The sequence below is a fragment of the Calonectris borealis genome, chromosome 3 (assembly GCF_964195595.1).
Source record: "Calonectris borealis chromosome 3, bCalBor7.hap1.2, whole genome shotgun sequence".
NCBI lineage: Eukaryota > Metazoa > Chordata > Aves > Procellariiformes > Procellariidae > Calonectris > Calonectris borealis.
In genome coordinates this window covers 124,567,911-124,593,189 of record NC_134314.1, presented here as the reverse complement: position 1 = coordinate 124,593,189, position 25,279 = coordinate 124,567,911, and the positions used below count along the sequence as shown (strand labels likewise).

General features: G+C 34.9%; 1 protein-coding gene across 1 annotated transcript in view; it reads right to left on the bottom strand.

Moving 5' to 3' along the window:
- The window catches only part of USP34 (ubiquitin specific peptidase 34), a 141,648-nt gene that overhangs the window by 44,878 nt on the left and 71,491 nt on the right, over positions 1-25,279 (bottom strand). Inside the window, exons 24-42 of the mRNA XM_075147751.1 lie at positions 25,130-25,229; positions 24,836-24,995; positions 24,292-24,418; positions 24,049-24,196; positions 19,659-19,759; positions 17,944-18,153; positions 17,175-17,300; positions 16,249-16,371; positions 16,039-16,122; positions 15,625-15,711; positions 13,637-13,837; positions 12,211-12,293; positions 10,966-11,006; positions 9,868-9,992; positions 8,624-8,776; positions 7,265-7,369; positions 5,461-5,516; positions 5,240-5,360; positions 1,479-1,662 (exon numbers count right to left, since the gene is read on the bottom strand). Of these exons, the coding sequence (XP_075003852.1) occupies positions 1,479-1,662; positions 5,240-5,360; positions 5,461-5,516; positions 7,265-7,369; positions 8,624-8,776; positions 9,868-9,992; positions 10,966-11,006; positions 12,211-12,293; positions 13,637-13,837; positions 15,625-15,711; positions 16,039-16,122; positions 16,249-16,371; positions 17,175-17,300; positions 17,944-18,153; positions 19,659-19,759; positions 24,049-24,196; positions 24,292-24,418; positions 24,836-24,995; positions 25,130-25,229 (2,335 nt within the window). The remainder of the gene's footprint in view (positions 1-1,478; positions 1,663-5,239; positions 5,361-5,460; positions 5,517-7,264; positions 7,370-8,623; positions 8,777-9,867; positions 9,993-10,965; positions 11,007-12,210; positions 12,294-13,636; positions 13,838-15,624; positions 15,712-16,038; positions 16,123-16,248; positions 16,372-17,174; positions 17,301-17,943; positions 18,154-19,658; positions 19,760-24,048; positions 24,197-24,291; positions 24,419-24,835; positions 24,996-25,129; positions 25,230-25,279) is intronic.

Here is a 25,279-nt window from a genome sequence, read left to right as displayed (position 1 = left end):
ATTAACATTCATGCAACTGAGACATACTGAATACGGAGCAGGAGCACAGACCAGATGGCTCTGGAGAACTCAGGAAGGAACAAACAACCTGGAGAAGAGTATTTGGAAGAAAGTAACAACTGTGGTAAATGTTACGGAAAACTTCAGCACCTAGGAGTTACTGGGATTTGGAGTGAGAAAAATACTAACTGTAAAAAAATGAATGATTGCACCTGGAGAGATACAGACAACCTCAGCAGCAGCAGATGTACTCACAGCAAACAGAAATATCCGATATTTTCACAAAACATGTTCTTCATAATATTTTCCCTGAACATAGGAGACTTTGGAGGCTTTTTAGAAGGCCCCAGGCATATGAGTACTGAACACAAACCATTATGATGATCAGGTTTCTCTTTTGCTTCCTGAATTGTAAGGCGCTAAATCAATTCCATAGATTATAATAAATTACAGATCCTCAAGTTACAGGAATTTAAACTGGGCATGTGGAAGGAAATCTATCAAGCTAAAAATGCATAATGAGAATTCGCAAATCAAAGATAAAATATTAACTAACTTCAAATTTTGGTAATTTACATATTATACATAGGAATTGTGTTTCCAAAACACAGGAAGCATGAAAGCCAAGAGGCATAACAAAATTGTATTAGCACTGTAAGCAGACATCTGGGTATAGACTGAAGTCAACTAAAAAGCTATTAGAGACTTTGGAAACATGACGGTGCTGTTAACAGCCAATACATCTACAGTACCTCAGTGTGGTTTATATACCTTGGTTTACGTATAAACATACCAATGTTTCTTCATGTTAGAAAAGGAAAACAGAAAATAAAATCCAGCACAAGGCAATGAAACATGTGAAATGCACTCTAACAATGTGAACTATGTGTCAGTGTCATTTAACAGGGCCACATACTTTAAATAACCCATATTTAAGAACAGATGATCTGAAAATTATACATGGGATTAAATCCACTCATTTGCTAGGTGAGCAAAAGATGCCTACATCTGCTCTGTGACCCTACCATAAGTGATGATGGATAAGTAGTAGAGCTACAAAGAGGAATTTTAAGAGCAGTCTTAGTGGCAACAATGTCTTCGTTACTACTTTTGGAAAGTGGGACTATTCAGTTTAAGTCTAAAAATATTCTGTGTCACCTTTGCATTTCCCTGTTTCTACCGATGCACTCTTAACAGATCATTATTTTTAGAAAGTCATTAAATGCAGACAATTCTGATGTATTTCAGGAGGAAATGGAAACTCTGTGATTGCAGTACTGTTCACAATGGTGGCTAGCCATCCCCATCATAAACGTGCAGTTTTCAGAATGGGAGTCCATATTACAAGTACACTCCTATTTTCTTTTCTGAACTTTATAAATCTGAAAATTCAAACCAAAACTAAAACAAACAGAAAATGCAAACGGACTAGTTTTCCACAAAATACTCAAAAGCTATATATGAATAAAGGTTCTTACACTGCATATGTTGTGCCATAACCCAGTTGTGGAGCAGCCTGTAGTTTTCCACGGACCCCTTTACCATTTCTACCAACAAGTCATAAGCAGCAGCCCTTGAAGAATGAGACTTGCATTTTGGCTGTTGTCTATCTTTCAAACTTGGCAGCAAGAACAGAAGATTGAAGATGTCTCTCAGAAACTCCTGTAAAACAGCTCAGTCAGCACATTTAACAGTTTGAACACATTCTTAAAAGACAACGGTCATGTATTAACAATCTTCTAGAAACTTCTATAGAGTTTCTAGACCTCTATCATTTACAGAACTTTCTGACTTGTATACAAGTTCTGAATTATGAATTTCAACAACTTATTCTACATAAAGTGCACTGTAACCATATTATAGCCTAAAGAGAAACATGTCCACTGAAAAAGAATGACAAATTATGCTTGATTCATGATTGATAATTTAATTTGACAAACTACACACATGATAATTTAATTTGACAAAATACACACGTGTTTTTAGTAACTTTAAGACTAGTTTCTCCTAGTGAAAGACAGCACATAACCTTATTCACTCTACTTGTTTGAGTTTTATGAATCACTAATTAATCTTAAAACACGCACTAAATTATGTACCATGTGTACTATAATTGTATTTTTGTATTGTTTCATGTTTGGAATATTAACTGAACCATAAAAAGCACAAAGCATAGCTGTACGAAGTCAGGTTGCGTTTGGATGATAAATATGTATTACACACTGTTATTTATCTTTATCGTCCCAGATTAATACACTAAAAAACCAAGATGTATCTGTCTAAACTTCAGTACCTTCTTTCTATGTAGCCAATTTAATTCTATAAAATTAAACCAAAAGTAAAATATTAAAAGGATAACAAAAAAAAAAAAAAAAAAAAAAGATCTGTAAGATCCGTATAGGTTTGTAAGAACAGGTGATCATACTCTTCCACAACTACAGCACCTTCAAAGAAGTGCAAAATGGTGAAAAGGCTTTCCTCCACCTTTCAGCTACGAAGTGAACGTTACTAATTAGTCATTTAAGTAATATAATGAGAGACCATAAAAGAAGAAATTGAGCACAATTTATAAAGCAGTATTTCAACAAATTTCCTTAAACAACCAGCCATTCATGTGCATACTTTATGTCTAGGGCTGATGACATGATCCATAGCCTATGCTTCACTGCTTCTGTAAAATGCCTGCAATCTTAACAAACTGTATTTAATCATTAAATCATGTTAGTAATATATCATTTTAGTTGTCTACATAATCAAACAATAAATCCTCTACCTCTGCAGAATTTTGATTGCTTTTTTCCCCCAAAGATATCTTCTTGAATTTTTTTTAGGGAAAGAATTCTTCCCTCATTTGTAGAGCACAGGCTACAAACCCAGCTATTACACTTCATTCTACAATTTCTACACTGTAATTAAAAAAATGTTCTTCCTGAATTTCCCCATTCAGGTATATTTAGTTAAGAAGCCTTTTAATGGTTAAAAGGTGGGCTCTGCTGTAAAATCTAACTAAATTCTAAATATTTCAAAACATGGCCTTCTGCAGAGTACACAGCAAAATCACCATAAAAAGCCTTGTTCCAGTATGCAGGATAATTCCTATAGTCTAAATATAAAAATCTTATAACCAGGGTCTTATATTTATAGCCAAATAACATGGCGAAGCCTTCTCCTGGGCAATATAGTTAAACAAAGTTCTTCCAGATTTCTCCACGCTTTGGAAAAAGAAAATGCGTAAAATTAAAAATAAATAGATACCTGGTTTCTTGGTAGTTAGTCTGTGTCAGGAGTGCTTGTGGGGCAGCAGTCTGATTCCTTTTCATTCCTAACATACGTGTCAGGTGTAGATATTACAGCTCATCAGCAGACCAGCTGCATCTACTAAGTGGAGGTTTAGACTGTGCTGTCAGCTGCAGCCTAGTGCTGTGCTGCAGTCTTTTTCAAACAGGTGTTCTAACACACCTTAAGGTGTCCCAGACTACAAAAGCGGTAAATTCAGAGATCTGGATCTATCTTTTTCTGATTAACATTCTCAATCTTGTATTTCTGCTGATTGAATTCTGACATGTTGGAGCAGGGAAGACAACGCTATAGATGATTTTGCTCAGAGGCTAAATGCAAAACCCCAATCTTGTTAAAAATATATCTCTTTACCATCAAAGTGGCCTTAAGATATACCTTTCTAGTGAAGATGTGCTAGCCAGTATATGTTAAAAATGTATTTTTGTCCACTTAGTGTAGAATAAGGTAGAATAAGAATTAGTGTCTATCTATAAAAGACATCAAAGAAGTTAGATCGAATATCCATTGCTGTCACAAAATGTGACCTTTAAAGCTTGACAATATTTGCTGAACAGTAACTTTGTTTACTTAGTAAGAGAAGGAATCTGTAGGGAAGAAAAGGCACAGCAAAGCATCAGAATCCTCTGGGCAAGTCTAAACTATCTTCAGTATTTGCCAGTGTATTTTCCTGGATATTTTTTCACCAGCCTTTGCTCAGAGAGAAGCACGTGGCTTCACAGTCCTGTTCTATTACGTTGAACACAATACAAAACTCTTCACTAATGCGCTTTATAATGTGCAGTTCATAAGTGTTCTTATCTGTACATAGAATTAAAAAAATTAATACTAGATCATGACTTAGTCTCAGAAAATGTACTAAGTCCTAGTCTCTCAGCAAAGCCAAATACTTTTTGAGAAGTTTGTTGTGGGTACTGATCTGTGCACATTCATCCATATTTCAAATAAAATTTCTGGCTGTGCACATTCATCCATTTTTCAAATAAAATTTCTGGTCTCCCTGTGATATACTAGATACATGCAACATACTTTAGGATTCTGTATAGTATCACTCCTCTGTACTTAAGCTTCCCTTTTGTTTTCTTCTTATACTTTTCATGTATCCAATCTACATAAATCTGATCTTTGCATGCCTCTTCTATTTTAATTTTTACATCATCCTCCACACTGTGAGGATCATCCTTGCACTCTGTGAATCCAATTCTTGCTCTAATTTAATCTGCAAACTCTGCATATTTAAAATACACTTATTCCAGGAGAACTACATAGTAGTAATCTTTTAAAATGCTGTCAGCAATGTAACTTTTTGTCAGGTAGTGCACAATGTGGACACTATTAAAACTTTTGAACAGTAAATTACCTTCAGGGCCATTTTATGATAACAGAGTAAACAGACAGGATATATACAACATAATTGGATACAGGGGACTATTTTCCTGGTGAAACCTCACTAAAGGTCCAATCATAAGCTCAGTACAGTCTATAGAAAAGACCATCAGTTTAAGTCAGCTTTTACACCAGCTTTTACACCACAATTTTTTTTTTTCCAGACAATGTGGCCCCGAAACACAAAGTAGAAATTTTTTAGCAACTTCCCCTGCCTAGCCACTCTCTCATCTTAAAAGCACAGGTGGAATGTAATATTCTTGTAACAAGTCTTGTCTGCCACTATGTAGATGTAGAGCTTAAAAGCTGGTTTTAGATCACAACTGTCCCAGGATATGGTCAAAAAGCAGCTGCTGTTAATGACTTAAGCCAGTTAATGCTGATCAATACTAAAAACATTTAAAGATAATAAATCATCCTAAGGCTAGAAATATGATATATTCTCACATATTGAGCCCTGCAATCAAAATGGTGGAAAAAAGGTGAAATGAAAAAAGTATAGTAACAGATGACACTACTTTGATCTCTTCGCAGTCTTTCAGTGTCCTTTTCTTACCTGGCCTTCACGAGAAAATTTAAAGGGTGGTTTGTGCTTAATAACACTTGTTGCAAGACGAAGTAGTCCTGTAAGTCCATCATCTTCTATATTACCATCCTGATGGTCAAGGATTTCTCTGCTATACATACACATATATACAAACCAAATGTTAAAATTCTATCCCACTGATAATAAATATAATGCAACTTACAAGTGAAACTACTGTTAGCAAACCTTACCTCCGAATGCAGTCGGCAAGATGTCTTGCTAGCGCATCTAAATCAAGCAGTGTCGTCTGATCAAAAATACAGAAAATGGAACATAAATGGAAAATAATTATGTACTTCATGAATTACAGCTTATAAGCCCAGTCTGAAACTATGGTTATGCTTTTGGATGAAATTTTGTTACTGCACACAGAAAAACAGGGACAATTAAAACTCATCTTTCAAATGTGCTTGCAACAATATTTTAATACACTTTTATAAATGTGATGAAACTGTTTATTAAAATCAATGCTGTACAGTTCAAATGAAGTAACACTTATTGTTTCAATTCCAGGTCCCACAAATATATTATCTCTACCATACTGAAAAAAACGGGAGTAGTACATTTTAAGGAGAAGTGTTTAATTGTTATTTCTCACAAAAACACCCAGTTTGTCATCAGGTTGAAAAGTCCCATTAGCATTTGTTGCTCAAGCAACATGCAGAAGTAGGCAGAATTGTAGCCTAGCTAAGAGGTTCATTTCATAAAACAGAAATGGAAGGAAACTGAGCAGAGGAATGAGGGGGGCCAGGGGAACAAAATTTTTGCCTCTACTGGGAACATCCAAAGTTAGGAGAGGACAAGACTTCCATCCTGGCGAAACTAGGATTAAGGCTTTATCTTCCTTCCCTTCCCACACTCCTGCCACAACACTGAGAATGAACTAGAGAGATTTATGTAGGGCCAGCAGCCAGCACAAGCAGTTGCAGAGTTTGCCCAAAAGGTAACTTTAACCCTTGTCCTGGTTTCAGCTGGGATAGAGTTAATTTTCTTTCTAGTAGCTGGTATAGTGCTCTGTTTTGGATTTAGTATGAGAATGTTGATAACACACTGATGTTTTAGTTGTTGCTAAGCAGTGCTTACGCGAAGTCAAGCACTTTTCAGCTTCCCATGCTCTGCCAGGTGCACAAGAAGCTGGGAAGGGGCACAGCTGAGACAGCTGACCCAAACTGCCTGAAAGGATATTCCATACTATATGACATCATGCTTAAACTGGGGGTAGTTGGCTGGGGACAGCAATTGCTGCTTGGGGACTGGCTGGGCATCAGTCGGCGGGTAGTGAGCGGTTGCATCACTTGTTTTTCCTGGGTTTTGTTCCGCTCTCTCTCTTGTTGTTTTCCTCTTTGTTACAATTTATTATTATTGTTGTTGCTATTGCTGTTGTTGTTGTTGTTGTTATTACTATTATTATTATTTTATTTCAAGTGTTAAACTGTTCTTATCTCAATCCATGAGTTTTCTTACTTCTGCCCTTCCGATTCTCTCCCCCAGCCCACAGAGGGGGGGAGAGCGAGCAAGCGGCTGTGTGGTGCTTAGTTGCTGACTGGGGTTAAACCACGACAACCCTTTAGAGATGTTTCAAAAGTTGTGAATAAGTGTTCTAACCTGTGCTAAGTGGTTGTTAACTGAAATTTTTTCCTCTTTCAGCTTTAGTCAAATACTTGATTACCTCCTCCTTAGACCGCATTGAAATTCTCAACAGCAAATCTCACAGATAATTACGGTATTCCCAATGTCTGTTACCTTCACCTAAGTTCACCTTCTTTGCGTTCACCCTTCTTGACTCTACAGGTTCAGTATCTGAACCTTCCTTTGGCCAAGAGCTACTAAACACACATCAGAGAGTAAGGAAAGCTGGGAGATGGGAAAGATCCAAGAGCTGTTCACAGCAGTTCACCGTATCTTGAGTAAAAATGTCTCATACTGAAGTAAAAGTGGTCTGAATACCCAAATTTTAAAAAGCAAACATTCATACAAATGCAAAGCAAAACCTACCTGACTCGCATCTTTGACATGTATGTTATCAATCAGTTTGCACAGCAGCCAAAAATATTCCTTACAACCTGGTCGCAGCACTGTTTCTTCTTCATAATCCTCTATCTGTGAAAAGAAATTGCTTTTGTTCTGAAGTACATCAGACAAAATAACTGTATTTAAAAAACGTAGTAAACACAGTAACTGTAACAAGAATATTACTTTCTTCAAGCCCCTATTTAAGATAAGCCAAGGACAAGAACAATGTATTTTACAATGGTAACAGTGCGTGTTCTATTTTTCTTCTGCAATATTTATTAATTTTCTTGAAAGCCTGTCAGGATGATCTGCCAGACCTTTAAAAAAAATTTAGAATAGTATTGACTCTATCGTACCCACTGCGAATTGCAAAAATGTTCAGTGTTAGACTAGACAAAACATGAGAAACTTTGTCTGAATTCAACATTAATTAGTACAACCCTAATTTTAAACTCTTCTGAAAATGAGTCAAATAATGCAAAATCTTCTGTAGATTGTTTTAATTTAACTTTTTTTTTTTAATATCGGCAGCATTTAAAATGAAAGCAGACTTAAAACTGAATGAACCACTTTCACCTGAAATCAAATGCCATACAGGGTCACAAGAATAACTGCCTGACAGACCCAAAATTCAGGTTCAAACTTCACCGCCATACAAGTCCCTGCAAGTGCTCTTCAGATTTAGCTACATCAGCTGAAGTCAGCACAGCCTCCCCTGATATACGTTGCTAAGTCTACAATCCCTAACTGACTTTAGGCAAAATCACCCAGGTTTGTTCAAACCATCTTTAGTAACCTGCATACATTAACAGTGAGAACTCCTCCTGAAGTAGCTTTGACAACACAGACAGAATCTCTTCTATTTAGTAGAGCTGTGAGGACAGTAGTACTCCAACAGAAAAACAGCAGCAATTGACTGGGGAGCAATAACATTCAGCCACAGCAACAGAGGGCACCTATGTACGCATAAAACAAGGTACTGATCTATTTATGACTTACCTACATTTAAAAGGGAAATCAAGGCATATATTGAAAACACAACTGTTATTGCCTAACAGTGTGTTATGTGGACACTAAAAATTCCAGAACAAGAGCAATTCCTAAACGCTATTCTGCATTTCTGCAAGCACAGGCAAACTCTAAATTACTGTAATGTCACAGCTTTAGCTACTTTTGTGAAGCTTCTGGAAGCATCTAAACCAAAAGTCTTAATATCTCAGCATATCAGAAACAGTACATCAGACATAATGATAATATGTGCTATCACTTTTTCTTTTTATATTAACAAAAGTATGTTTAAATAGATCTTTGATAAAGTCTTGTAATGTCTTAAATTCTTACCCGGATCGGTTTCAGAGCTTGAGCATCAGGGAGAAATTTTAATAACGTTGATGCAGCCAGCAGCAGAAAGGATCGATTAATTGAGTCTCCCCCATCCAGACCAGAGAGAGATAACTTGTATAAACCATTGCAAGACTCATGACGAACGGCAGTCTTTATGAAAAATAAAAGAATTAAATGATTACACACATTATTTAGAAGATTTTTTTCTTTTGTTGACTTTTCTTTCTTATGTACATAATTAAGTTCTTCTCATAATACCTATCAGGTTATCAAGGTAGAAGATGTCTTTCTAAAAACACATATTACAAATAATATACGCTCAAATTACTTACAGAAAAATGCAAAAGATACTGTTCTAACAAAAAGCTGATTTGTCTGGGCCCTTTGTCTCTTGAGTTATTTATTTTCTACAGTAAAGGTTACAGCCAGTTACTAAAATAGAAAATATCACATTTGGGCAAATTAGGGAAATCTGTGTGATGTCGGAACCTACACTTATTCATTCCTAACTATATGGTTAATTTGTTTAATTTCACTAGAAGACTTATTTTCTTCTTTTTTTTATTCTTTTCTTAAGAAAAATATCCACAGACTATCTCTAATCCAGCTTTGGAATTCTGCACTCTTTTTTTCCCAGGGTTTTTAAGTGGAGTCAGCATGTAAGCTTTTTCTGTGGTTGAGTAATAAAGCAACAGATAATAACTATCACATCATGTCCATATTTCACCTTTAGGCAATCACTAGTAAACACAAAAATTTTCTACTATGCAAGTCTTTATGCAATTTTCAAGTTTTTCTTACATGAGAAAAAACTACTTAAAGCTAAGCAAAGATTCGGTAATGACGAACGTTTTTATACCAACTCTCATTGACCTCATTTTGTGACAAAAAGTATAGCTGAAAAAATAATATAATGGGGGAAGTATATTCAATCCATGTTAGAGGGCATCATCCAGAAATTTCAACAAATTACAATGAAAAAATTACCTTCAAACAGAAGTCAAGAACAAAGACGAGAGTTTATAAACTGATTTGCAATCAACCACAAATGTGCCATCTTACACGGTATTTTAACTACAAATGATTATTTCTTAAACGGGATTGCAAGTAACTGAGTCAGATCCTGCCTACTTTTAGCAGGAAACAACATGTTTAGAATTTAATGGAAGCTTGAAACTGAAGTTAATCTTGTTCCATATTATGCACTAATTAGTAATGCACTAACTTCTCCTTTAACATACCTCTGGAATAAGAAGGGTAAGTTTCTTTAGCCAGTCTTGCAAATGATCACTGTCCGCCAGACTGGATTTCACCAAGGAACAGCAGTGAGCCCAACTCACCAAGAGCCACATTGAATAATGAGTGACTGAAAGGAAATAAGGTAAGAGTAAATCACACTGTAACGAACAGAAGAGGCTTTTTAGGTTGAACAGCTGCATAGTTCTACCACATATGACATTTATTTCAGTCATACTAACGTACAAGACTAAATCCTTACTGGCACGTAAGATACTACATAAACTCAGAATTTTACCAATATCCTTACTAAATTCTGACCATTATACTACTGATGACAATTAAATTAGATTACTCTAATTATTACCAACCTGGGGCACAATCCTTTCCTGCATCTCTACTTCTTAAGCAGTGAGCTGGTACTTTGCTAATGGGTTGCATCATGTCTTAACATGAACATTTCCCTGGACTAACTAGTGTATCTGTTCCTTTCTTCTTAGCAGCTAACAGTAAGACTTTAGTAGGTGATACATAGCGTTTACTGAGAATTTGAGTTCATAGACATTAACACCCACAAGGGAGAACAAAGTGGAAAAACTGAAGACAATGTATAAGCCTAGGAGGACATACCTATATTTATGCACGCCTATGCTGTACTTTTGACAATTACAGATTTAATCTGACACAGGTCGTTTAGACCTTCTGTAAAAAACCTCCACAAGACAGACAGATGGGGAAGTTCCAAGGAATTCTGGGCCCAGAATGATTTCTGTAAACCAGAATAAAGGTGACTGTTGGTGACTCTATTATGGTGTATATATGCTGCTCTTTGGAACATAAAATACAGCTGGTTTTCCTACCAAAAACAGCTCTTCTGGAGATGAAGGTACAGCTACAGTACAAAATTTCAATTCATATAAAACAATTTCCAGAGAAGGAAAGCCTCTCTTTGTATTCCCACCTAGATTATAACAGCCCTAACACTACCAAGGAACAATTCTGTAGCATTCTAATGGTGGAATAAAACAAACACGTAAATCATTATCTTCGATATGTTTTCATTGCTATTAGTTCATAACATATTGCTATTTTGCAGAACTAACCTTCATGTCTTGATCTGTGATCAGACTGAGCTTTCAACACCCTGAATAGGAAGAAGATAAAGGCATTTGAACTTTATCACAGAATGTAACATATAATCACTTAGGAATACAAGTACACACAAGTAACAACACAGTTACTCTTGAGTACACACTAAGAAAACTAAAATTTTAATCTTAAAAGCATTCATTTCTTGCAGCATTCAAAATTAGCAACAATAATAAAACTATGAAAATCTTCAAGTCACCCCCTTAAAGCTTTACTGACTACAAGATAAAAAGTCAAGAAAAAATACACACAACCTCTTTATTTTATCCAAAAAAGAGAAGATGTAAAACGGAACTAAGAACTGACCCATACAGAAGAAAGCTAGTATTCTTCATAGAAAACTGCACTTTGAACAACCATTTGCAAACTTTAGACAAATTTTAAATGTTTGTATTTATTTACTCATGTTTTTATAAATTGCAATAAAAGGTTATGAAACCAAAAACATACTGTATACATTTAAAATTATCCCTGCAACTCAACTAGAGGTTAAAGTTAGGCACACTTGACTGGAAATGCTCTGAATGTCCTTAACAATCTTTTAAAAATATGGTAAAACATACTATCCATTACTTGGAATCAAGTAATTCTATACCACCAAATGTAGCAAAAAACCTGACCTCCCCACCATGAGTCCGACTCTGTCACGATGCAGTCTTACACAGAATTGCTTTTCTCAGGACAACAGGCAAAAAGCACAAAAATCTCTAACAGCCCGTTTCTGAAGGTAAAATTTTGCCTTCAATACATGCAAATTCAGCAGTAATAAGCTAATGTTATTACGATGGGAAAAATATGTCAAAACCGGCAGATGACTAAGCAGCTTAAAAGTTAATTTATTTTAATTTCTCCTTTACACTGCCTTGAAATTGAGAATGCTAATTGCTACAGACAGAACAAAGAAATAGTTTTGGCATGAGAATTTATGAGAGCATACCATATATATTTTGTTGCTCCACGTCTTATACCCTGACCATTGAGAGTTCTTGCCACTCTCCTCTCTCTTACTCCTCCTATAAGGGTAGGATAACTACCAGAAGAGGTGACTAAGAAAAGCAAGTCTAATGCCTATAGACTTAAACTTCTGATATGGGTGTTAATGGGGACTACAGCTGAAAGAGCTATTTACTTTATTTAAAGCAGCGATGAAAATGTGCACACTTGATTAGCTTTATTACAAAAATAAGAAGATATTGTACCTAGGTGCCAAGTTGTCATATGTATAAGCAACTGACATAAGTCGCTGAATCAAACTGGTTCCCTGGACAAGTACAAGAAACACCTTTAAAAATTGAAGTCAAAAGAAAAAAAAAAACAGTTAATATAACAACAAGCTTTTTGATCTGTTTTTAAATTATACACACTGTGTGAATCTAAAACAAACCCACCTGTGTAGAGGGAAGAAGAACAAAAGACAAATCATAGAATCTCCATAGTTCAACCTTACACTTTTTTATTAAAGCAGATCTAAAATCCTGTGTTTCATTAAGTCTAGATGCTAAAATTTCATTCTATTTCTCGAAGAAAGACAATTTAACTGAATAGAAAAATCAACCATTTATTCAATCCTTTTAGTAAAAAAAACAGTATTTTTTTAAAAGCATGGACTGTTCACTTCCTTTTAAAAATCAGGCTTGAGGAGACAGGGTTGAGGATGAGGTTGGATATGTAAATTTCGCTCTTCTCTGTGATCAACACATTTTATTGACTATACATTCACTTAAATTGTTCATCTTTACAGAACCTCTGACAGGCTACACAGAATTTTCAAAACAAAGTTTGAAGGAAGTCTTTTAATTAGATAGCAAATCCACTGCAATCAAAAATATTCATCAATGACAATTAAAAATTTAAAACCAGTTATAGAAATTGGTAGCAGCATTTACACACAGCCAATGTTGAAAAATTTAATACATTGGATAATTTCCCTGTATCATAGTAGCTTTGGCAATTTAGGGATCTGTTTTGTCAAAAATACCTAATACTTATAGAATAGTTAAGGTCTTTCCATGTATAACAATGACAAATGGGAAATTTGGCTCCAGCTCACAGTTCAGACCTATACTTTCTGGCAATCACAGCTGGTCCTGTGTCAAAGAGCAATCGATTTACAGTGAACATATCTCTGATGCCAAAATACTACATTGGCTTGGTCTACATTAGGAAATTAGCATGCAGGAATCTGGCAGGAAAGTTTACAGGTTTAGGTAAGTTTACCATACACTCACCCTGATAACCTTAGTAGAGTAAGTTATTTTAGTGTTTACTAAAGGAATCTAAAATGGATTTAGTGAGGATGGGGACAGCCCATGTAACAGGTTACCATAAAAAAAAAGGAATAGTTAATTTGGAAAACAAAATCTAAGAAATAGGGATAAAGCACTGGAATTCTGAATTCCCAATTCATGTGCTCACCAATCGCCAAAAAACCTTTTGGTTCCAGCTTTTAAAACTAGTAGGTTTAAAGCAATTAAAATATTTTTAGAGGAGAATAACATGTAAGATATAGATTAATATTAGTAACTTTTCCACTACATTATTTTGTTACCAAAATAAAGGCTTCACTCAACAAAGGAGTCATTTTTCTAAAGTTCACAAAATGGACACACACTGTTTATCTCTTACCTCTGTCAAACGAGGTATATGAAGGCCCTTCGCATGGTCACTTGCAGTCTTCCTTGATTTGCCTGGCCATGTTCTTTTCCTGTGACTCTCCGCTACACCAGACCAGGCAAAGACATCATGGTAAGCTAAATCCAGATCTGAAGGATCAACCGCAAACTGGCATATCAGCTTCAGCAAGCAAGCAAGACAGTCTAGCTGCCACTGTGAATAAGAAGAAAATGAAACACTGTTTTTTTTCAGGGATTTATTTTACAAATAATTCTATGCCTATTATGGAATTTGAAATAAAAGCTTAAGTAAGGTACAAAGGATAAACAGCTAGAACTAACTGGCAAAACCTCACCAGAATAGACACCAAAGAGGAAGGGTATATTAAAAAAAAATTACTTCTTATAGTGAAAACATTTTCATGATCTAGTCCTATTAACAGGTGCATTCAAGACATTCTATTATTCAGTGCATGAAATAACACAGAGGAAATAGTATAGAAGTTAAGCTCAACAGTTAAGAGCCTTTCCTGCATTATATTCAACTATAGCACAGGGTATAAAGTATGGTATACAGAAGTGCTTTCAAGTTGAATATATTTAACCATGCAGAGACAATACATAGTAGTTTAAAAATATTTTAAAATATCATTTTGTATTGTAACGTCTCCTGTTAGATGAAAACCACTGATCCATTTAGTAACCCTTGAGATCAATTTTCATGGCTCTCAGCTGTGTGACTATGGCCAAACATAGCACCTGCTCAGCTCCACCAGCAGAAGGTGCATTATGAGAGTAACATTAAGAGAAATAGAGCACCATGTCACAGCAACACATGAAGTAGGTCAGCTATCTAGCACCTATACATGCATAAGTCAGGACTCTCTACTGAGGCATTTAGTTGCAGAATCTGTTACCATTTTCGCAGTGTTGTGCATACTTTCTGGACAGACCAACAAAAGCAATCATACAAACTTTTGTTTATATACTGAATAGAGAGGAGGACAACTTGTTTCTAATATTGAAATAATTTTAGAACAAATACATCAAAATCAGTTAAAAACTATCAAACTTTTAATAAAAAGTGTACCTGCCTTCTTTTTAACATTTCAGTAACTGTCATCAGTTTATACATACATGCGTATGCTTGTTCATTTACTTTTTATGTACATATAATTCAGAGCTTGCAATATTTCAATTTTTTTTTTAATCAAATGCCATAGAATTGAAAATAAAAGAGAAAAATTAACTCTAATACAAAAAGTTTTCATTATGTGAATTTAGATCAAACTAATGACAGAATAATGGTGAAAAAAGATATTATGTAAGAACAACTAATAATAAAGTTCATTATTGAAAAATGTCTTTATTAATCCGTAGCCACAATGCTACGACTTTTGTCTCAATGCCAACAAGGGGAAATGATATTTCTTGGCCTCTTCAGAGGGGAAGATAATTAACAGATTACTGCTTTTAAAACAGACTATAATAAAAGTTCCCAAATAACCTTCCCTAAAACAAGCAGGATAAGGCAAAAATTAAGTACCCCCTTCTTGTTTGGCAAATTTTGACTTTTTTAAAAAAAGTGTGATATGCAATAGTATTATCAGTGCAGTTCCAATCATTCCTAAAGATGGAACCCAGATTGTTTTTTTTTCTCTAAGTTGTTCCCATGACCTACAATTTTACATTCTACAAACTAGGATTTTTTAAAATTGGACAAAAAATTAAACCAAAAATACATAGAAAAATACAAACGGTGGTTTTAAAATATAAAAAAGCAGAAGTATGAAGATTTTTTTAAAAAGAAAATAAATTCTTCCAGGAATATAAAATATTCAAGAAAAAGATGCTATTGCATAAACTCTAGTGGCTTCAATTATAGAATTCATTTATTTCACTTACTACAGAAAAGTAACTATAGCAAAGGCTGAAAGTAATGAAAGTCTTTACAAATGACAGCTATGTTATTCTAGAGAAAAAGGGTGAATAAACACCTACCACAGTCCATGATTCCTGTTCTTTAGGCTCTAAGATTCCAGAATTGAAAATTTCTAGTAACTGTTGGAGCCCTCCAGCAGCAACAAACTGTAAGTATATTATGGAACCAATGTGAGAAAAAGCAAATACAGACATATCACTAAGTTCAGTTAGTTACCAATCTAAGCTTTATAAATAAATTAAAAAAAAAATCTGATAAAACTATTCAGCTGGATATTTTATGAAAAACAAAAGAAATAGTTGTACACAACTATGATAAATTTACAGGCCTGATAACACAGAAAAACTTTAAAATGTTATACCTAAATTTGAGATAAAATCTCTAAGATAGATAGTGTTTTAAATGGGTTTTCATTTTATATCTTTTTTGAAAAACTGTATTAGGTATCACATAATACTGTAGGAAAATCAAACCTTGCAGCTCCACGTGTTTTTACTATTTTCTATTTGATCTTCACTCGAATCATCTGAGTCTGGGTAAAGATCGCTGTAACTTCCCTAAAGATAAACAAGAACAATTCATTGTAAAAACAGTTAAAGAATTAAAATACTATAAAATAACTTGTCAATATATACTTTGGTTCAGAGAGAAAAACATATATTCTGTGCAAGAAACTCTATTACCGTAGATTCACGTCTTATTCTCCTGTTGGGCTTTCCCAAAGCTTCAATAATTTCCAGGGCGTACAAAAGTTTATGGGCACTTTTTATTCGCAGAAGATCCTTCCAGCTAAAGCCATCATTACCCTTAAAAGATACAGGAGACAGAAAACAATTAACACGATTATATGTAATGCTGATCTAGCTAAAAAATGCAAGGAGAGGATTTTTAAAGTTATATGGACAAATTATTTGGTTTTTAAGTTCATCTATTACTTGAAATTAGACAATTTGAAGCATATTTCTATACACAATTTACAATTTGAGTAATGTGAATTCACCAACGAAATTTGAGTAAACCTCCAACATTATTATAAGCTAAGGTACACACAATTTTAAAGTAGAGGAAGCCAAATGTTATACTCTAAATTATAACTTCCACCGAAATTTTGATGCATGCGTCCATAAAGAACTGTAGTATCTAAAAACTGTTAATATGTAATTTCAACAACTTTAAAAGAGGCAAAATTTTCATCTATAGGGCAAGAAAACAACGAGGTTAGTATCCATGTTTTGAAATTATAGCAGAGAGTACAAAAGGATTACCATCACAACAGTCATAATGTTAAAGCAAGGCTACAGATGAAGAAACTGCTGTTTCGATTCAAACCAAAAGATTGTGACAATTAGTATTGACTATTCTTTTCATTTATTAAATAATTTTTTTAAAGAAATCATAAAAACAAACTTTGGGAACTAAACTGACATCTCTGTTTAGTTTCATTTAATAAGAATTATTAGGTTTGTTTATTAGGTTTACTCATGTCTCAGCATACTTAACATACATACTATTTAACATGCCTATTTGGAGAAAATTCAACTAAAATACTAGACACTAAAACATCCATGTCAATAAAGATAAACATGTAAAACAAGCATTCTTCGTTTACCTGCTCATCTGAAATATTCTGGAATGCCTGCAACATATTAGGGCACGTTGGCAGAAGCATTAACAGCTCCCAGACACGTCTGGATAAGTTTTCTGCGTGGAGATGGAGTTCTTCACATCTTGCACTCTGACAAACCATACAACAACCATTCTTATTGTGAACTTCTTTGTGAAAATAACCTTGCTAAGATTTCAAAATCCAAAAATGTATTTATTGATTAAGAAGCTATCTGTTTCCTATCTAATGTAAATCCATAAATAGAACATGATAGTTGAAGTCTCACTGAACCTGCAAGGAACTAAGTTCCATTATCTTTACAGCGTATCGCATATTTTGAAATATTTGAGTGTAAATAAAAATAAACTACTGGTTCGAATATACTAGTGGTTATTTAATTTCCCACAAGCTAATTGATGGCATATAAGACATAAAACTTGAGTTTTTGCAATAAAACCTTTACCAACCTTTCTTCAAGTCAATTCCCATTATTATTCACCACGTCTATTTAAATAATCAATATTCCTTCTTAAGAATTACTTTTTAATAGCTTCTACAATATTTAGAACATTTAAAATATATCAGAACAACGTTGTTAAGAAAATCAGAAAAATCATTATAATGATTATACCATACGTGAAATGTGAATATACAGACAATAAACATATCTAGCAATTGGATAGAGTACACAAGAAGTAGGCTAGATAGGAAAAACAGATCAAATTAAATAAAACTTAAATGTAATTATCCTAATAAAATTATTCTAAATTACCTCACTATCTTCCATAGCCACTTCTCCAGAAGGAGGCTTAAAAGAGGCAAGCATCTCTAACAAATCAAAAAGGGTGGTGAGATGAGGTTCTTGCAGGAGTAAAAGCATTGGAATGTTGTCCTTCTGAGGAGGAGGTAGGCAGGATGCTGGAAGCTGAACACCTTCACCTTTTCGTTCTCTCCTTGGTGCACCCAGGGATACAAACACCATCTAGAAACAGAGAGAAACAACAAGGAGAGAGACAATTTTGAAAATTCATATGCTAAAACCATGGAGTGTTTTCAACAGGATCAGAATTAAGAACTTAAAGATACATCAATAACTTTGTTGTCAAATCTTTACTGAGCAGCATTTTGAGCAACTGCTATAATTAAAGCTTGGTTTTGCTTTCACTTAAGGCATTCATGGTGTAGTTGCATACACTGTTTGCTGTTGTTACAGTAGACAGCCCCGTTTCCTTGTCCCTCATCCCTTATTTTGCCATTCAGGCTGGGGAGGCTTTAGTACTGGTCTGACTTCTCAGTACGTTAATGAAATGCCGCAAAAACTAATCCAGAGGAAAAATGAGATAAATTGGCAAAAAGGACCAGAAGAATGCTAGCAAGGGCGTAGCAACACAAATAGCAGTGTGGCTGGAAAAGCAGACATTTGTTACACTGGCATAACCATGTTGTGGAAAGCCATTCTCAGATGAACTGTTCCTGCTGACTAGTTATCAACTCCATATATTGATCACACCCAGCCATTCAAACTGAATGCTACTGCTCCTCCAAGTTCTGCAAACGTAAAAATTCATCTGATTGCACCATAGTTCAATTCTGTAAAATGATCTATGTTAATAAGAAAAAATTATTTTTAAAACTGGTTTTGCTTTTGAATTAACCCAATTCATTTAGCAAAAAGAACTGATGAACAATCAAAGATGTAGTCCAACAGATCATCCAATTTGGAACCACAAGAGTCAAGACAGACTAACTGCTACAATTGCTAACAGCCAGCAACAGCACACGTAAGCACATCAGCCACTAATGATCTTTCTAAAAGGATGTTAGCAGATCCCTGAAGGTGTACAGTATGAGTTTAGTTTTTAGTTAGCTAGAAAGAATGTATGTGATGATCTGCTGGTAAGTTTTGTTACAGTCCCACCTCCCTAAAACAGTCATGATGTTATTCACACTTATACAAATCAAATCAGGCTTTTCCATACTTCAGCAAACTTATGAGTAGACCACTGTAACGGGAACTCTGAATTGAGATAAAAAATTACAGATGAGCATTAAAAAATGCTTCAGATTTAACCTGTGAAAGGAGCGAGCTAGTCACTGCTACTATGGAATTAGTAGGTGTTCAACAATTCAGACAAAATGTGGATATTTGGTTCTGTTTTCACTGGTCCCTTGTTTTCCTTGATGAATGAAAAAACCTGAAATTTTACTTTTATTCCTTGAGCTTTCACATCTGCTAACGTAACTAGAATTAGGCTCTTAAAATTATTAATTATTTTAAAGACTGACAGCAGCAAGGACCGACAGCATTAGTTTGAGCTTACAGCAAGCACATATGGGATATCATGAAACAACTAGTTTCAGAAAACTGTAGGGTGCTCCCAAAGAAAAGTATACCTTCCACCACCACTACATACATCAGCTGCACAAGACAAAAGCAACATATCAACCAATCTTTTTCAGTGACTGCTATCTATATGCTGGTAATACCTGCATATCCTTAAAACCCAATTCATGAAGTGTTTTTTCATCATAATCGGTTGTCAGTTCATGCCCAGATGAAATCATTCTCACCGGTCCCATGAGGCCACCTAGGATAAAAACGTATTTCAGTAAATTTCTGGAATGATAGTTTCATTTTCTAATGAAAGTGCTAAGACTTATTTTTAATAGTACACCCTTCAGTAGCAATTAAAATGAGGCAAAAACTTAATGCAACTTTCTTACGAAAACTGGTTATTACGTTAAACTAAATTTACTTGCATGTATTCAGAAATAACCTTTTCAATTACAGTTCACCCTATCTTGTGGTGAAAAGTGTTCACAATACAGATTAAAACATGCCTTCCATATTTTGTAGTAAATTATGCTATGCCAGAGAAGGATAATGGAAAATGACTGTGATCATCAACAAAATCCCTTTGTATCACACACCTGTGATAAAGTCAGCAAAGGCAAAGAAGCAATGATTCATCTTACTTAAATGTAAGTTGGAACTGAAGATGTCATATACTTCAGAAAGGAAAAACTGAGAACACCCTTCAAAGAACTCTGAACACTGAACAAGAAATCTGAACAATTAAAAGATTAAGAATTTAATTACATTTGGCGCAGACAATCAAGCAGCAACCAAGAATCACAACGCACAATGACTTTATACCTCAGAGTACTCATGTAGTTTTAACCGCCAATTCCGGTGCACAAAGGTATTTGTCAGGGATTGAAATTTGCTATGCTTTTCAGCCGTTGTTCTTACAAGTACACTTTTTCCAACATTAGGCCCTGGTCCTCCACACCAGTGAAGAGCAGCATTACACTGCCACTATACTTCAACCTTAGGATTTCAGTGAGGCTTCTTCAACCCTTTTGAATCTCTTACAGAAATCTTAGGAAGTACTGAGAAGTCTGTAACCTGAAAACGCTTCAAAACAATATATTACTTGCCTATAGGAACATAGTATTCAAAGACATGGGTTAAAACAAAAAAAGCCTATGTATAGCCAGCGAACCTCAACTTCATTCTTTCACTGGCATAAAGATATGCATGGTGTAGAGCATGCGCAGTCAGCCTGCTTGTTCTGGTAATTACTGAAAGCCCGTCACCTGCAGACTGCAGCCACACAGTCTCTACTGATGTATGCACACCATAAATCCAGGTGATACTTCCCAAAACCAGCTGACATACACACCCAAGTGCTGATGTTTCCAAACTAGAGCAATCCAATAAGATGTACACACAGTAACTTTGATGGGACTGCCAGATAAATGGAGGTATCAGGCAAATACATATGATCCTCAAATCCTGCTCAAACAAAATTTCTGGGATGTTCTTGGGAAAAACTGGACAGACAGCAGCCCTCCAAAGACATCTGTCAGTTAACAACAAAACCATGAAGGTTTTATGTGGAGTTGGGAATAACCTCTTCAGCTGGCTGCTTTGAAACTTACCAATGCAGTCAGGCAAAATAATTTCAAACAGATAAAGGCAGGCAAACACATCATCCACAATAATAATACAGAAATCTATCATCCTCTGCACTTCAGCAAACTAGTAACAGATTTCAGAAGAAAGAATACAACAAACAACCTGAGTGAGAAGCAAATGCAATCTCACATTTCCCTGAGCAACACAATCTCAAATGAGAAAGAGATGGTACAACAGATATTGGGACCTCAAAAGAATTACGTAGTAAATGTCTGGTAAATAGAAAAAAAAAAAAAGTTTATTGTAGCAAAAGAGAGTTAAAAGGAACGTTTAATAAATGTGACTGCATCTACTACTTAGAGATACATTCCCAAAGTTTTGGCTAGTGGGCATTCTTGGATATTCCCTTGACAGAAGCATGATGGCAAAAACTTCAGAAATGTACCTGTAACTAATAAATGCTTTAAGGTTCTTTTAGCCCATGTCAGAACCTGCAGCTTCACTTTCCACATTAATAGTTACCTCACTTCTGTAATAATCTGCTAAGTATTAATTTTTCAGTGTCTTCATCTTCTCAAACTAAATTTCCTTTTAAGACAGGCATTAGATGTGACTGGTATCACTTCAGACATACCATTCGTTCACGCATCCCAAGAGCAGGAAAATGAAAGTAACACTTTGCGCAAAGATGCTGGAAATGAAATGGCCGTCTACACAGTGGTGAAAAGGTAGGCTAGCAGGAGCGCTAAAGGAGGCCAACAGCGTGAAAGTGCCAGTCAGTTAACAATAGATGAAACAAATAAAAAGAAGCAAAAAAAAGTGCAAGTCTAGAATTCCAAGAGCCAAAAGTTGATACAAATGTTGTGTTATGTCTATCTATTTTGTGAAATTGAAATCCCACCTGAGAAAACAACTAAAAACCAATTAAGGACAATGAGATTTAGCTCTAGAAGGAAAAGGCAAGAGAAAAACTTGTACTCTGACATCATGAGCCTTTAATATTTACTGGAATTTTATAAACTCTGCTCAGATTTCTACCCAAGTTGATGAAATAATCACCATTTCAGGTTCCTAGCCAGGAACTGGTTTTTGTTGTAGATTAACTAATACAGGCATATTAAAATGGACACAGTAATATGTCACTGAGACAGAAGCGTGCACTATGTACCTTACAATACATGTCTCCTGTGCTGCAGGATGACCAAAGTTTTTAAGTGTAAACAGTCAATACACTGAACCATAATTCACAGAGATCTTTGTGACCCAGAAAAAGTTCTTAGAAAGTCCTTTCTTTTTTTTTAGTCTATACAAAACAGTCCCCAAAATAGGGTATGGATGAGTAAAACTACAGGTTTTAACCGCAAGTGTCAGTTTCAGTCCTATCTTCTCAAAATTAGCAGTTGAAAAGTAAAAATCATGTGACTAGATTATTCCAAACACATGGTGGCATGCACAGAACAATGCAGAAACACGTCTTCAGGAGTTTGGAATTTAGCCTCTTACAGGATTTTATGCATCTATCAGCCAACACAGATATCAATTACAAGACAAAGCACTTAGAGGCATTAATAAGGTTTTAAACTTAGCCAAGGACACTGGGTTTATGAATTGACAGATATGAATTTTATGGCTCTCCAGTTTCCCATAGTTATGGTGTGTTAATAATTAGTGTAATAAATGCCGAAAAAATAAAACAACATCTGCAAAAAGTGTACTAAAACTATGGATATCAGCAATAGCATTCTACAAAACAAAAGACATTGTACATATGTAACAAAACTGAACTGCAGTTGCTGTAGGACTGCAATTCTGAATTTCTGTATCACGTGTTTCTAAAATCCCAGCTAAAACAAAAATTAAAAATATGCTACGTGGCTATACTTGGTAGAAAACAAGATAGTTTCTTTACTAAAACAGCTTCTGATGAGTGACTGGAAAAGGATTTCACAAAGCAGGTAATGAGGATATCTAAAATTCAGTCTGGCTTACTGACAGTGTCTCATTAAAACATTTTTTTTAAAAGTTGTTGAACTATGAAAAGAAAGTCAGATTCATGTTTACACATATATTAATGGTTAGTGGTGTTGGAAAAAGATGTTCATGGACAGAATTTGTTCAGATAATATGCATTACATGCTAACCCTTGCTCATAATGAGAAAGAAAGAAAACATTGAGAAGAAGATAATTCAGAAAACAGTAACATTTTGAACAGCAATAACCGATAAGAATGCTATAATATATAGCATCACTAGGATTTAGAAAATGTCTTCCTCCTACAGGATAAAGCAGAAATTTTCGTTCACTCAAAAACACATAAAGAAAGGGAACAACAACAGGATGCATATTCATCACACTGTAAGCAAGCAATGACCATCTCAGGAGCAAGGTCACATTCCAAATTAAGAGCATCAAAAGACAATGAACGATCGTTTTTGCTATAGGATGATGATAAATTAAAAAGCAGTTGCAGGAGTAAAGAAAATCTTACACCTGATTGGAATACACATATGTAGAGTATAAATTCTGAATCTGAATTATGACTTCAAATTCTGAATCAATGGCAGAGCCAGAAATGTATAAATTTCAGGAAAAATAGAATAAGGTTCTATGTAACAGAATCTCCAAGTTACAGAAAACAACGTAATTAATTAAAACAACGAGAAGAAAAATAATGTGGGGGAAAGTCTATTGGGACTGGGAGCTTGGCTAGATCTAAGGACTTTTGACAAATCTACATTTTCTTTACTATTTCAAATAAATGGTAGCGCTTAAGAAACAATGCTATTAATTAAAAGTGATGGTGATGCTAGCTATAATTACAGCTAGAAGAAAATAAACCATAAACCTTGCTTATTTAGGATATCTGGGGAAAAAAAAAGACCATAATCTTCTAAGGTCTAAATGGATGAACCCTTGTAAGGGCAAAAAATACAGGTATGAGTACTGTAGCTTACCAGGGAAATCCCCTTTCCGGCTGCTTTGGCCAAACTCCTGAAGCTGTGCTTGTTGATTTATCTGTTCCTTCTGCAAATTTTCATACCAATGGGTGACTTCTGCCCGTAGATCGGCCACCTGATCACTAGGATACATTTCTATAGTCATCTGAAATAAAAAACATATTTTATTTTTCAAAGTGCATAGTCGACTTACTGAAATTTAACAATGTAGGATGTACTTGTAAAAGGGCTTTTAACTACCTTGTCAGGAAGTCCAGCTGGCTGACATACAATTCTTAGTGGTAGTGACTGTTTGTCACTCAGGGCTTTCAAGTGACTGCTGATACCAGTGCCTTCAATTTGCCACTGTCTCAGATGATACGCAAATCTTAAGAACAGGTAAAAACATTTAAAAAGTGTTTTTTTCAAAATGTATTTAACACAAACGTTTGATAAACAATGAGAGGAAAGACAAAACTTGCACCTTTATTCACTGTTTCTTCAAAATAAGATGAAATTACTGATATTCTCAGTAGTTTTCAAATAAAACTAAAATAACTTTGAAAAAGTTTCTTTGGGGGGAGGGGAAATATGAACTGCATTCATATATCTTTATACAAGGACAAGGGGCCAACTCTTGTAACTATTTAAACCTTTCAAAATTATCCACTACTGTCCCTAATTTACACAAAGAAAAACAAAGAAACTAATACTTAAATTAATAATAACTCATAACTCATTTATCATTATGATAAGAGGAATGTAAATAAATTCTGCATCCAAATACATCAAAGGAGCTATTTACCTTCTTCTAAAAGCCTCCAGGTGTGTCTTCAGCATTAGGAGTCCTCTTTCAATGATGGTCAGACTTGAATGAGAGTCTTGCTCAAGGTTACTAGAGGCTATCATCAGACTTTCCATACACTTGCTAATAAATTCCTGTTCTTTTTCCAGACCAGTTTTACCTGTTATATCAGTTAAAGTAAATTATATATGCACAACTTTGGGACTATGCATTTTAATACTAAGAATAAAAAGAGGATAACGCTAGATACTCTTCAAAATACTTTAAACAGAAGACAAAAATAAAAATTCATACCATTGATATAATAAGAGTTGATATACTGGATAGCCGCTCGACTGACATCACCAGACTGTGCTCTTAAAGCAATACCCCAGAATTGGTCCATGCCACACAACTGTTTTGACAAAAGGAAAACAAACACAGAAAGAAAACATTGCCTCGTTA